Below are 15,823 nucleotides of genomic sequence, written 5' to 3' on the forward strand. Positions count from 1 at the left end.
ATAACCTATATAAAACAGTATTAGTTGCTAGTTTTGTCTGTTAAAATTTACTAAAAATTCCTGAAATAACTTTCTGTAATTTTTCAAATCTATTTACTTTCTAGACTAACATTATTTAAATTTTCCGTAAGTCCCAAGATTAGCATAACGAAACACAAACAACAAATATCCACCAATAAACGAGCATTAGCATTCAAGTACAGGATAAAATTATAGGCGTGAAAACAATCACGCATCTCATGATTTCCATTTTTTCAGTATTTTTTTGCACCATTCTGCAGGTTGTACATTAGCTTTTATTTGCAAGATTTAGCCAGCAGAGTTAGTACAAAGCATCCCGAAAATCTAAACTTCAAAAAGTATTGGACCCAATTCTCTTCTCACTCTATAAACACTGTAAATCTAATGCCATAAATGAATGGACAGCTGATTAGTATTAATAGAGATTAGTATTAATAGAGCATCACTTTCTGTATATTTGATCTTAAATTCAACAGTAGTGACACAAACTCTCAGAGTAAACTCTTTGCAGTAATATGTACATGTGACAACTGAGATATAATATTGTAAGGCATAAACCATGCACATTTCCACTTTTCTTTTTCCACTTCTCCAACCTTCAAGATAAACCTAAAAAAACTTATTTATATTAAAAATCCCAACATCCAAAATAGAAAGGAAAAAATAAATACTCAAACAGCAGTGTAAACTTTGTGTCAATGAATATATATATTGTATTATCCCCCTGCATCTGTTGTGGCCGATGCAAAATTTCAAATATCAGTCATATAACTAAATAATATTCAATACATGCAAAATTATACGCGGACCAGTTGTTCAGGGATGGTGAACAGACGCACACGTGTTCATTTAAAGGACAAGCATGTCCTGCATGTCACTCTTTGAGGCTGCTTAGATACTTGCAATATAAAAGTAACCGCTGAGTGAACTCAGACTGCAAGGAAAGCTGCAAATGGAATGAAATTTAGCATAGAGTTCTCTACAGTGGACTGCATGGTTATCAGGAAAACATATAGGATAGGTAGTTTCATTTCTACATATAAACAAATATCTATAATTTCTGCAGCCATTTATAGGTCTGTGGTGGTGATACATTTGAAGCATACTATATGTGCCTCGGCCCCTTCATTTGATTATGCAGTTTTTTATTAAATGAGTTCCTGGTAATGATATTAACTGTACACTTACCCTGGCATTGGCCCATTTCCAGCAAGACTGTAAACTTGACGAGGATTTAAAAGGTATTGAAATTTTCTATAAATCCTGAAGAGGTGAAACAAAGAGAAGGAGAAAATATTTACTTACACTTTTTGAATTGTTTTTTAAGACTATCAATGAAAGAATTAAAAAAGTTAACATATACTATAATGAACTGAATTACAGGATCTCATTAATACAAAAAGAAGACCAAATACTTGAACACAACAATTATAATAATTCACACGTCTAGTGTTTTGTGGGCATAAAATTCAGACATAACTGCTACAAGCTGTTTACAATCCAAGTGCCTTACATACACAGGAAAAAAGTAGGATAAGGAGGCATGATGACACAAGAAAAGGTGACTCGAAAAAGCATTTGTAAGAGCACTGTGGTTACTATTAAAGTAACTCCATTGTAAATGAGATGTATTCCTGAATTTTACTGCTAGCACAAAATTAAAAATATCATTAATTGCAAATTCAAATTGGCTCTGCCACCTACCAAAAATGTCCGCATAGACTGAACAACTTTCTGAAAAAGCAAACCTGTTGTCAGCTACTGTTAGATTCAGTTAATGGGAACATACATCTCCTTTGGATTATTTGTAAATGGAACATTAAAAAGACTGAAAACCACTGTTTTAATTAAATTACACTCATTTCAAAAATATCTCAATAATAGGAGGGAATTTATTGATACAGTATGCATAGTGTTGTCCTATCCCAGAAGGAACTGCTGGGAAATGCTTTTTCATATGGTAGAATAGTTCAAAAATTGTAACCTCATAAATGTGAAGCTACTTATCCTAAAAGTAAGACAAATGTTTTGTGTCTTGATTAAAAACATTAGAAATATAATTTCCTACACTGACTACAATGTGGTACCTGTATCATTTCTTATGTAGAAATAAGCAAAGGCAAGAAAGAGTTTGAGCCCAGAATGACTGACTATATGCCTGGGATCTATGACAATAGTTTGAATTTATAAACTCTCGTCTCCTGCTTTTAATTTTAATGTTTATGTCCTCAAGCTAATTAATATTATAATGTTTTTAAGAATGCACTTATTTTCTCTATGGGAATAGCTCTTCCTTTCTTTTTAAATAACCTTTATTACTGTTTTAAATAAAATAGATGCATAATAAGAATTGAATTATTTTAACTTAAAAATGTCCATATGGTTTCAAACTCAGTAAAATAAAACTGTCTAGAGACAATCTATGAGCACATTGGGGAATTTCTTTTTAATATAAATACATAATTTATCAGGAGGGTATAAGAATACTTAATACAACCAAATTTATAATTATCTGCAAAATTGCTAAATTGGAAAATTTTCTAACATCAATTATTTAGTGATATCAGCTTCTTTATAAAGCTTTATATTCAAACATACACACACATAATCTTTTTGTGATGCCATTCATGACAGAAAACGTCAATGTGACATGACTGGCTTCTCTTTGCAAGCATGCACATCTTTGTCAACTGTTGTGATGATGACTAAATCAGACATTTGACAGTGGATTTGCAAGGCTATATTTTCATTTCATATGCAGTATCTTACTGATGCAAAGGGATTCTGTTTTTAATTTTCTAGTTAGTATGTGTAAGTTGCTTCTCAGTGACAGCAGTTGCTTCTCAGTGACAATGACAGCATTTAACCTGGTCAAAAGTGCATGACTTTAACCCGTGTAGCTGACCTGAGAGAGTTCCTAAGCAGTATTATTATGAAGTCCTAACGGCTTAACTGTTAACTGCCTAAAAGTTAGGTACCACAAAACATAGCAGTTATTATTTACACTCACAATAGTATTGTCAGGTATCAGTGAAGTGATATAAAAACCTTCTTAATAAAGAGGGAGCTACATATCTCTAGCCAAAACCTAGAAGTCCACCAGCAATAATGAAAAGATTACACTGAATCCTACTTGATTCAATGCATGCCATTCATATATAGTAGTTGAACATCAAAACCAGCAGAATGAGGCTATAATGACTCATTGTAAATGACACATCATGCTTTAAATTATTATAATACATATTTATGTATGCTAGTCTGTGAAAAATTCATAACTTCACAATGATTCATTTCAGTTCATACATTCACCAAGAAAGAGGAAGAATCTGCCTGTGTTTGCCTTCTTACTAAACTGTAAGTATATCTGACAGCGTGAGTGACACACTCAAGACTAGGAAATGGACAGTAATTTAGCCTTCCCAGTTTTACATGCACAGTACCGAACAGCCTAACAACACTGACATGTTTTGGGGGGGGAGGAAGGTTTGCTTCTGTTTGCAAGGAATGACTTGGACATGGTTGCCTTGTGACTGGAGATTTGTGCAGACGGAGCAATGAGGCAGTGCAGTGAGTAATGCCACAAAACTGAGCTCTTTGTGACTGAGTGTAATTCCATGAAAAAATTTATGAAATTACCACTTGTCACCATCATCTCCAGCTGGTACCTACCCCAGGGCACAGTTTACCAATATACAGTTGTGCTTATGAAATTGTTCACTAGGTTATTCTGTGATCTAGATAACTCCACAGATTCATTTTAAAACACAAAACGTCAGAAATGTTTCTTTATTGTCATTTCTTCCTCCCACTTACATCATGCCCATAATACGGTATGCAGTGGAACCCCCAAAACAGCTGCACTAGTGTAACTGAGGAGGCCGGAAATTACAGCAGAGAGGGCCAAGAGGGCTGGGATCTTGTGTAAACAGCTCTGCTGCTGAAGAAAATACTCGTTCCTGCAAGTGACTGCTTGGTCTGAGCTAGACTGAGCTATCTTTCAAAGTCATAAGATCATTGCTTTACAAAGTTAGGAGAAACGGAGGGACAGAAACCTATTGGTGCTCCAAAACTGGTAGGAAAGTTGACTGCACTGGGGGAAAAGCTGGCCACAGCAGTGCCTTCTGCCATCTGGGGAAGGCATCATTTCAGTCCTCTGGGGGGTGAATTTAAAGCGAGGGCAGTTTAGGCTTAATTAATCAGTAATGACAAAGAAGCCAAAGTCTTCACTCCAAAAATGAAAGAATGTTAATAATCTTTTCTCCAAGACATACAGAACTTCAGAAAGAACATCGGTATTTACTTCTATATTTTATCTCCACGCTAATTGAGAGATTAGAAATCCAGTGTAATCATAGGGTGGGATGGAAGAGCTACTTTGAAACAAAGTTATCTGAAAACAACAAAGGTCAAATATGTCATCAACCTGCACTGCACAGACACTGCAAGTGGAGTCAGCAGGAAATGTCAGTGTAAGGAAGCGGATCTCCAGTGCATCCAACCGCATATTTGCCAAGGAAACAATTGTCTAAACTCACCTGCTGGTCAGGCAGATAAATTGTAAAATGGGGAAAGGGAAAGTAAAAAAGTAATGAGTATGGCAAAACAACAATGTGATTTAGTGGTATTCTTATGTAAGAAAACATTACCCTTCACAATAACAGTCTTTGGAAGCACTACACGCCATAACTACTTGCCAGTTATACATCCTTTCTGTTGAAAGAAACTATTTTGTCAATGATGTAGCAATTACGTACATTTTATTCACAGTTTACTGATAGCTGCTGTCTTGATAAGTTAGATCTTAAAGTCAGACATGCAGGAATGTTAGCTCTAGGATGAAATGGAAATACTGTAATTTTTCTGACTTAGTGTATTCAAAAGCGCTTAAATTTCCATTTTATGTGCAACTATTGAAAATATGTTAAATTGTAATGCCACTTGAAGAAGACTCCTGATTGGGTTTGATGAACTCCTATCCATTCTCATTTTTAATTAGAGTCTTTTTTCGGTCTGTGAAAGGCTAAAATTCATAAATTTTAATTCTGATCTGCTACTTACTGCTTAATACATGTTAAACTATACACTCGTTAAATTTATTATAAACATATCTATATCACAGTAAATCCTTTAAGAACCAATAAGAATGTTTAAATGCATTTGCATTTCAGGTAATAGGCAACAGGTATGTAGCTCTCCATTTGAGAAGAAAGTATGACTGGATTATTTTCATAGTACTCTACTTTGTAATTATATCTGAAAATCATGGCAATAGCTTTTAAAAGAGAAAGCTATACACAGGAACAACATGGTATGGAACACTATAAATTTGGCATAACTGTTCTTTTTAATAGAATTAAACCAAACCAAATCTAGATATGGTTGTAGAGAGAACAGAGGCTACCAACACAAACTATTTTTACGTTCAGAATACACTCTCTACATATCCATTTACGTTTCCCAACACCTTTCTGTTGCAACACTTAAAACTAAAACTAAAGGATCTACCTTCCTTTACATTAAAGTGACTGATCTTCAGCTCCTTTCCTTTGCATTTGAGAGATTTGAAAAGGTTTCCAAAATAAGAATGGAAAAGACAGAATTATTATTGGGGGAGGGTATTTACTCAATTTGGTGTCAGATGGATGCATACACTCTCTCCAAGTGTAAGGGCACTGAAATGGGTTGGCTTACCATATGGCAAGGCATAAAGTCTCATACAGGGGAACTGTGGGAACACTGGATTCTTGACAATATCTGTAATAACCTTTCTGTGTTCAATGAAAGTCAATCAGAAATCATAACTTCATTCATCATGATCCCTCAAATATAGAAAATCGTAAGTAAAGACTGAAGAACAGCTCTCACTAAAACATCACCTTAATCTGAATGAGTCAAGATAATGAAACTCTCATCTACAAAAATTAGCAGTTTTTTTTCCCCCTGCAAAGGAAATTTTGCTTTTGTTACAACCTACACTCTACCTTAAGCTTCTCAAAACCTATCATCTAGATAGCAAAATCACTATAATCAGAGAGTTTAGCCTGAATCACCATCACTGTGCATTTTGCAAAGCTATTTATTTCTTCAAATAGCCTTTCATTTTACTTTTCACAATACATAACTGCCACAAAATTTGGGGAGTTTCCTCTCTTTCTGGTTACTGACCATATATCAGAAATGTAAAAACCAGGAAAAGTAAAACAGATAAATATTATTGTTCTTCAGAAATGATTTCATTCTTTAGATTAAACCTTCTGGGTAATATGTAATCTTAACATCCTTATTTTATCATTTTATTATGTTATTGGAATCTATACGAATATCAACACCTAAAAGGCAGACAGGAAACCCCTTTTAATAAAATATTCCATACGTGGAAGCACAATCCTTTTATTTTCCTTTTTGAAATCTGGTTTTAGATCAAATCATGAGATAAAAACATCTCCTGCTGGTGACTGACTTGAGGGATGTCTACATGGGTATGCAGTAGTGCTCTTGATATGTTCTTGCTAACTTAAAAATCTTGAGTTCAACCTTGGAAAATCAGTATGCAGTTAAACATTACATTTTCTGTGACATCAAGGCCAATATAAGAGGTTCTTATACTTCACTATACTCAGTTGCTTGTTGCTGTCCTCATGGTGCACACTTCATTGTGTAATGATGCTCATAGGTAATGGTGTTAGTGAACCAAATGTGTACATACATTTTTGAAGGCATATTTTTTTTAAAATTCAAATCCTTTCTGTGATCTGCTCGGCCCCATTAACAGCTGTATTAACATAAACTGAGAGGTGTCAGACTGCTATATGTAAATGGAAACAAGAGATTGAGTTGGGGATCAGGTTTTAAACTTACTTAACCCAGGAGAATACGCATCATTAAATGATATCCCTTGTGTTCATTAAGCCTATTCAGCTAGTAACATCCGGGACCAATTCTGAGCTGGGAACAAAAAGTGTGAAACAGCATCTCCTTAAATTGTTTCTATGTTATAACTACCCATATAAGTGCAGCTCTCTAACCTACCTCTCACCTACTTCCCAACTGGATTCCTTATCTACTCACTTCATATGCATACTATAAAAAAAAAGGCAAGCTGCGTGCTAGCGCGTTACCTCCCACAGTGTTCCTGACTGCGCAACTCATACTACAGTGTTTGAAAGATAAATGTAAGCCTCACCATGTAAGCCTCAAGCGTTGGCTCATATTTTATTATCACAATTGCAAAGACATGATCTTGGAACTGTTTATGTTGGACCTTTTGGATCAGTCAACTGCCTTTGACATAACAACCACTGTTGGCAGGGTGATATCTAAGTATACCAGCCCATAGATTACATAATCTTTTCCTAAGTGATAACCTCTTCTCTTAGAGGTCTTTGAGCATAGTTTTGGTTAAACGGTCTTGAGTTCTAAGATTTCCGTAACATCTACCTTGCAGGTAGATTTAAAGGGATTTAAATTAAATCCCTTTTGATTTAAATGAGGAAACACTGTTTGAAAGAAATGATCTGATGGAGGCAATGAGGAAGAGAGAAGGAGAGCTGACATAAATGGAAGTTTCCTTGTTCCCCTGATTCCAGGTGTGGGAGTCACACTGGATCCTTCCTTTTCTGCATTTGGGTATCCACATTGCTCAGTGTCCACAGATGCCCTCTTCAGCATGGCCAAAAAACTGTAACCTTCTTTTTCAAGATTTGAAGAATAAATTACCGCACTAGCATTGGAAGATAGTCTAAAAATATTGAGACTTATATGATGACAGAATTTTAGTTTTGATCAGAAATGACCATATTGTTTGCACTTGTAATTCTGAAGTAAACGCTGAAAAAATGAGTTTGCAGAACAGGGTACGAGGAGAAGGCTCCTTGCCTTTCTTCTATCATACCTATACTGATGCACTAACATTTAAGCATATATATATAGGCTTTTTGAATTCAAATTAATATCACTACTCACATACTTAAAATTAAGTGTCTTTAAAGTCTGTGTGATTGGACTTTGATACTTTAACTTGATTGTTAAAATGCTTCCTATCTACTTTTTTTTTGGGGGGGGGGGGGCAGGGGGGCAGGTAACTAAAAGGCTGGAAAGTTTACTTACTAAGTCCAAAAGGTAAGTCATATATTAGAAAATAGAACATTGTTTACAATTTAAAGTACTGGCCTTTCTATATAATTAATATAGATATTAAAACTGTTACAATATCAAGTTTACAATGCAAAATATAGCAATTCATGGCTTTATGCAAACTGTATAAAACCATGCATTGAGTATAGTTACTCTTTCAGATGTGAAACTGTTGCATAGAATTCATCCTAGTTTTTAACTGCAGACTTTAAAAGCATATGCTAATGTGGATCTATTCTAAACAGGGTAATGGGAACGTTCAAATGCAAGGCATAACACTATAAAATATACCCCATTTTTGAATTTCTTCTCATGTCTAAAGTTTTCAGATCCATTTCTATACATACCACAGATCAAATAGAGAAAGAAATTAAAAACAAAAAGAGCATATAACCCTTACCTTTCTCCTTGTTTCCCACCACTTTTAGGATTGACAAAAACTAAAAGTGGATGAGTGCCTGGAACTGGAGTGATCTAAAAGAAGGGAATAACACAGCCACTCATTAATGCTGTGTGTTGCATTCATTTTTTTCCTATAGTAGACAGAAAACAAAAAGCTTAATGCAAACTCTATGTTATGCTATGTAATCCAGCTGGAAGTAATTCCACAATTTGCAATAATCCTCTCTTCATTAATTTCCCAAAAATTATAAGTGACATTTACGATTTTTTATGCTAGCTGTCTGGCTTACAGCTGTGATGCCATTTTAACAAATAATTCCACTGAAATCAATACTGATATATATAGGTTATATTCATCAATAGAGAAGAAAAGTTTCAACGCAAGAAATGCATAACTTCGATTCTGACAAAGGAGTTGCTTCCTATGCCAAAAAGCTATGAAGAAAATGTATTTTGTCATGAGGAGGAGGAGAAATGACACTATGTTATAAAGATAAAATATAACTATATGAAAACTTAAACTTGAGAGAAACTCACAAACACAACAATAATTCTTTTAATGACAGAAACCTGCAATACTTGAAACGACATGAAATCACACAGTTTTAAAAACATAACAATCAGTAATAATTAGGTCATTTAAATAGCCTAGACAGCTAGGAAGTTGAAAAAAGGACGGGAGATAAAATGCGGTCATGGAAGTCACAAGTTTGAGGAAAAGGATAGAGAGAAGGATGAAGAAATACTCATATTGAAGGAGACAATGCCTTCTGCCATATCCTTTTCTTCTCTTGTGCTTGGAATGTTTTACATACTAAATTAACGTTCAGCTTTGCCAAACCAACACTTTCCTTCTAAGTAATACTGTTAGTTTGCACTTTCAAATGCTGTAAGATATGAGTGTTCACTGCTTTCACTCCATTGACTTTGAAGAATGTATAAAATTTACATCAGATGAAGAGCTACCTCTAATACCTGGTTTTAAATCATAAAGTGAGTATTCATATAAAACTAGTATCACTCTTTTAGCCATATATCAGGTCTAAAATATTTAAAAGCATATTAAGAGTGAAAAGTCAACATCTCTGAAGTCATACACTAACAACTTAGATTGTCTCTGTTAGCTTAGATTGTCTCTGTTTCAAAAGGGATATGTATTGAAAAGCCTTGCTCCAAATCCTTACTCATAATTCCTGAAACAACAGAATCTTTTCAGCTGAAGATTGCGCAAAATATAACTTAAGGCAGAACCTAAAGAACATGAAGCTAAGGGGTTTAGTTGACAGTCCTATATGCATCTGAAACCCCTTTTTCCATCCATAATTATATAAACAATGGGTCCAACTCTGATCCAATTCATGCAACCAAAAATTATGAAAAAATTCTGCAAAATCAGTTGAATTAAACCTAGCATAAAACCAACACAGCATCAGACTCTGTTGCAGTATACCCTTACTGTACAGCACTGTAGGTTGAAACACACAAAATATCAAATTGCAGGATATATTGAAGTTTGTCATATATTTATTTTTTATCTACTGTTTTAATCAATTTTACTTATTTAGCCAATTCACAAGATGTTTGTTCCTGTGAACAAAGTGTAAACCAATGGTGCTCTTTGTGACAGAGATGGACTACCTACTGAAATCCCTTAGGACGCAGGTTAATTAATGAGACTCATCCTAAGGTTATACATGATCTATTACTTCCTCTAATTAGAAATAATAATCCTGATCATTATGCTGGTTAGCTAGAAAGAAGTAAGATGAATGTGCTTAACTATGATTAATAGTCTTTTCTAAGTCGTGCAGATCTCCACTGCCACTGAGTTATGTGCACACTGCTCTCTGATGGAAGGAAGGTTTTATCTTGATACTTTTCTCAACAAAAGTTAAATCCTTCTGATGAACTTATTTCTCTTTTAAATCTTTTATTTCAAAACTTAACCCTACTATTACAGGTAGGAGGTCTAGGATCATCAAAAAAATCTAAAAAACAGTTCGCATTCCACTTGATTCCAAAATAAGGAATTAATTTCAATTAATTTCTTACAGCTTTTGTAAATCAGTTTTCTAAATAATGTAGATGTTTCCATATAATTCACAACGTAACCTAAGATTTAGATGAAATTGGTGAATATTTTCAGGTGTTAATCTAACATAACTTAAGGACAATCTTCATGAAGTTATAGGACAAGTGACTTAATTTGGGGGGGGATCAACTCCGGAAAATGAAAGTTTGTTTGTTTGCTCATATATAGCTTCTCCTACATTAAAATGGAGGTCTCACAGGACTAATGTGGGGATTTGCTGGGTATCTTTGATATAGTATCTTGGGAACTTAAATAATAAACAAAGGCAATTAATATCATGATCTGATTAAGCAGATCATATTTTCTGATTAAACAAAGTTTCCAAAAAAATCATCAAAATCCTTTTCTGTTGTTTGAAATCAGGGAAGATCATGTTCAAATGAGAAGACACCAGAAAAATATAAGTGCTTACTGTAGAACCAGAGTAGTGTATTTTGGGCAGCTATGGTAGAGTTACAGTAGCGTACTTGGATCAGCTACAGAAATTTATGCTCCAGATCATTCCGAAAATATACTGTAAATAAAAGGAACTTAATCCAGGAGGTAAAATAAAAATTCATGATGCATAGTGCTGCTACTGAAAGGAAAGACCAGAAAAGTTGTCCAGTATCTAGAGCACTTTTGCTCACTGAAATTGCACAGATATCTATCTCCCTGAAGCTAGAGAATTCTCCATGGGTTTCCAGTAGCACCGGTTTATTAGAGGTCTTCACGCTGTGATTGATCAGACATAGCTTGAGCATTCTGTCAATAAATACTCTAGACCTTTTGCTTCATGTTTCATCTGTCACAGATGATCTGAATACAGCTGCAATTTGGGCAGATGTCAACCACAGGAAAATGATCACTGTAATATCAATGGAACAGTCATGTGACTAGGGTTTTTGGTTATTTTTTCCCCTTTGAGTTGTCATAAGAAGAATGTTTCACTAAAACCTAAAAAGATTAAACAATACAATAAGCCTCTCCATCCTGACACAACAAGTTGCATCATGAAATAATTATAAGATATTCAGCAGTTGATCTATGATAATGGAATCTTTAGCATTTTACTGAACCTCAGTTCTAGCATATCAAAAGATACAGAGAGCAGTCAACGATGTACATTAAATGATTATCACATTGTTATCATGATGATCATTCATTAACTCCTGAGGAAATCGAGAAGACGCATCACATATACGAACATTTACACTACTGAAAACCACCCATATCTCAAGGAAAATAACTCTAAGTTCAGGCAGAATTTCCAATGTGCTCTAACCTCCCTACAATAACATAAGCTCATCAATCACACACACAGGTACATACTATCAGGTTTCTTTTAAAGTAGAAAACCTCAAATTTTTATAGATAAAGCTACTACTGCAAGCACCTTATGTAGCTCCACCCTTAATTGTGATGTGCCAAATACTTTTCTTGGAAATACCTAGGCAAATAATATCTTCTAAGTTTAATTTATCTGTCTGTCAGTTAAAAAGACCAAGAACGATCAAGTCATAGTCTCAGTTTTATCAAGCAACTTCAAACAATGTTGCATGACAGATCCTAAAACAATCAGTTCATCCTCACCCCACAATCCAAGTGCTATAGAACTAGTACCTCCTTCCCCTAAGTCTTAGGGCTTAGGAAGTCCTATCAATCATATCAGAAACAGAAGATTCCTGCAAGTGGGAACCCTGTACAGATGGAAGAAGTTATCTTATTGTTATATTTTTAAATATGTCACAGTGATCTCCTGGAAGAATGCATATATAGGAAATATTTTACTTTTAAGATTGCTCACCCTATTGTTGTCTTCATACCTACAAATATCTTCCTAAAATTAAAATAACAACAGTAATCACACCTGAAGACCTTGTCCATCTACGGTGACTGAATTTGCTCTTTGCATTTTGTTCCGTTCTCCCAGTTTGTTCATTTGCTGGGGGCAGCTCTTCTCTTTTTTCACTGTTGCCTGCCTTTCCTTTGAAAAAAGAACAGAAAAAGAACAAAATGGAAATTTTAACACATTATATAATGCAATTGTAACTGACACAGTGCCTGTACAAATTTGCTTTTCCACTAGAGAATAATGTCAGATTCTGCTTTGATGAAAATGAGATCTCAATCAAGTTACTGCACAATGTCTTCACGTAATGTACTTCAATGTACTTCACGTACACAATGTACTTCAATGTACACAATGTACTTCACGTAACATCTATCTATGTGCCTGGACATCGACAAGGCAATAGACAGATGCAAAGCGTGCAGTCACAACACAAATTAAAGTAATGATGTGAAGATAATCTGGCATTGCAGGTTGGCATTCTGCAACTTGAAAGCCAATCATACAAAATCCTTAACTATTTAATAAGCATATTCATAACAGATACAATAATTTATCAAAATATGGTCCTAACTGTTGTCAAAGGTTGGCTGTTTCACGATACTTTGCCACTTTGGCAAAACATACCTATTCTAAATGCACCATAACCAATTGACTCTCTGTCTTTAAAAGGGAGATATTTAAAGTAGCTTTTTGTAAAGTACATCAGAAGGACTATACTCAGTCCAGGGGAAGTTGTGAATCTACACCAGAAGCTAAGCAGTTGGCAACTTTTAGTACTAGCAATACACAGCACAATTAGGCGGTTATTAGAAAAAGAAAAGCTGTTCAAGAGAAGTATGCTGCTGTAATCATATTTTCAACTGCTGTGAGGTCATTACAAAGAACTCTAAAAGTTAAAAATAAATATATAAATAAATAGTGTCCTCGCGCTTTGCATTTCATTTTCTTTTCTATTTATAAACTGCACCCAGCATGTCCTTTTACCATGTCCAAAAACTGCACCATAAAATAAGACAGCAGATGTTTATCAAATGGAATCAGTGTCCCCAAACCCAACTGCACTCCAGTCACTTTCCTCACTTCACAAGTGCAAGGAGGCTTTAAACCAGTCGGGGGAATGGGCTGGCACAAAGCTGCTGCAGCATAAAAGAGCATGAAGGACATACACTCCCTGCAACTGCACTCAGTAAGCAGTTCATTAAGTGTTACCATTTATGTTGCATACCAGGCCAAACTCATCTCTGTGGTAACTCTGATAAAGCCTAAGGGATTTCACTAGCAATTAATCCATGTCACTCTTTCTAAAGCAGTTTCAACTGGTGAGAAATGTTGACACAGATTCTCTGGCATGAACAGTATAAATCCCAGATTAATATAGTGCCTTCTTAGTATTACTGTTACATTAATACAGTTGTGGACAATCACTATTTTTACACTGCCTTTGGTTTCTTTACATTTGAATAATGACACAGCCTCAGGGTGGTCCTGAGGCAAACAGTGCTCTGAGTCATCCCAGGCTGCTTTGGGTAGCCAGGTGCTCTGGAGAACTGTGGCGATCCGGTCACATTTCCTATAAAAGGACTGATAAACATATGCCATGGAATAAATAAGGGAGTCTACACTATTTTCCATTCACAGTGAGATTCCTAAGAGGTTCGTTAACTGAGCTCTTGAACGCTTTGAATAACCAGACCAGTTCAAGAGAAGGTCTAAGAGTCTAGGCTGTATTTTGCTTTAAATAAAAAATTATCTTTAATGTAGCTAAGGAGAAAATAATAAGGCTCTGTAGAAGAAGTCACCCCAACTCATCCCAGCCCTAACCTTCAAAACACAGACATACACTGCCCCCTTCTCTGCCTAAGAAATCACCCACTCTGCACTTATTTATTCAATGATTTTTACAAACTGGAGCCAGGGTGAAGAACCCAAGCAGAATAACATTTGCGATCTAACACAAACATTAATGCACTATGCCATTAGTTAGTGCCGGAAATGGAGAGCAGGACAACTTCAGTATGAAGGAAGTTTCACAGAAGCAGCAGCTTTGGGGTTTTAAATAGCTTTGCAAGTAACTACCCTTAGTATGAATTGCTTAAAAGTCACTACACGTGACTGGTATATAGAGTAAGCATACCATGTTAGACATAATTTTGCATTACCTGAAGTCATATGGCTAAATCAGGCTGTTGGATATTGCAATATATTCAAAAATCAATTAGATGTCATTAATACAGACACATAGTTAGTATAAAATTCTGATTAATAACAAAAATCAGAGATGGAGAGAGAACTTTACAAAGTCTACAAAATTGTTAAGTTAAAAAATGTCTTTGTGATAGCTCAAGGAAGAAGATAATCGAAGGGAAAAGATGAAGCATTTAGAGGATGTATGTTTAAAGAGTTTTTTAAAAAAAAAAAAACACTATTAAAAAGAGGCCTACTCATAATGTATAGCACCAAAAAACTCCTTTCATATTTCACGCTATTACTTAGATGAAAAGTATTTATACATTGCTGAGTGCTATCTTTACATAAAGGATGTTTACCATAATGCCCAAACCTCCCGTTATCAATCATTCACAAACTAAAACCAGTAACAATTACCTCAAGCAAAGATTTGGAGGGGGGCAGTTAATTTGTCCCAGCATGAGACAGATGATAGCAGCAAATACCCACTGCTGGTCCTATGACTGCTGCATCACTTTCCTAATTTATATTACCCGGTCCCATAAGCAAGACAATCTCTAGCCTCACAGACCAAGACAGTTTCTCCTAAGCAGTGACTCCATAAAATCAGGCCACATACATCACATTATACAAGGAAAAAGCACATTCATGATATAAAACTGTCTGCAATGTTGTAAGAAATCTAATGTGGATACTGGACCTCATTATCTTTTAAGGCCTACTTCTTTCAGTGATGATTTATGAATAAAGTAAAATAAAGTATTTCCTATGACCTATCTTCTATACATATGATACTACGTTATATATCACTGCATGTATAAAAAGTAATACTTCTGAAGAACTCATGAAGATCATGATAGATTCTAGATTTCCTGAAATTGCAGAACCTACCTATATGTCACACTGTGAGGATCTGACTTATGGTTTATATGAAATAATATAATAACCTGCATCTTAACTCTCTACTGAATAGTTCTATTAAAAGTACACAAAAAGAAATATTCACCATGAAAGATTTTAATTAAAAATTACTTTGTAAATATTGTTGTACAGATATTCTGCATTTTGTATGAAATAGAAAGCTGGCTTTCTAATCCAGTTGCAAATGACTGTTTGAATAACTTTCAGGAATTAGGGGATTATTAAAGTAT

At 34.9% G+C, this 15,823-nt stretch overlaps 1 protein-coding gene across 8 annotated transcripts in view; it reads right to left on the minus strand.

Annotated features, from left to right (window-relative positions):
* DGKB (diacylglycerol kinase beta) overlaps positions 1-15,823 on the minus strand; it is a 424,901-nt gene that overhangs the window by 223,037 nt on the left and 186,041 nt on the right. For all 8 annotated transcript variants that reach the window (XM_068935000.1, XM_068935003.1, XM_068934999.1 and 5 more), the window contains 3 exons: positions 12,501-12,617; positions 8,558-8,631; positions 1,210-1,284 (listed from right to left, as the gene is read on the minus strand). In XM_068935000.1, the coding sequence (XP_068791101.1) occupies positions 1,210-1,284; positions 8,558-8,631; positions 12,501-12,617 (266 nt within the window). The remainder of the gene's footprint in view (positions 1-1,209; positions 1,285-8,557; positions 8,632-12,500; positions 12,618-15,823) is intronic.

The sequence above is a fragment of the Struthio camelus genome, chromosome 2, assembly GCF_040807025.1.
Source record: "Struthio camelus isolate bStrCam1 chromosome 2, bStrCam1.hap1, whole genome shotgun sequence".
Taxonomy (NCBI): Eukaryota; Metazoa; Chordata; class Aves; order Struthioniformes; family Struthionidae; genus Struthio; species Struthio camelus.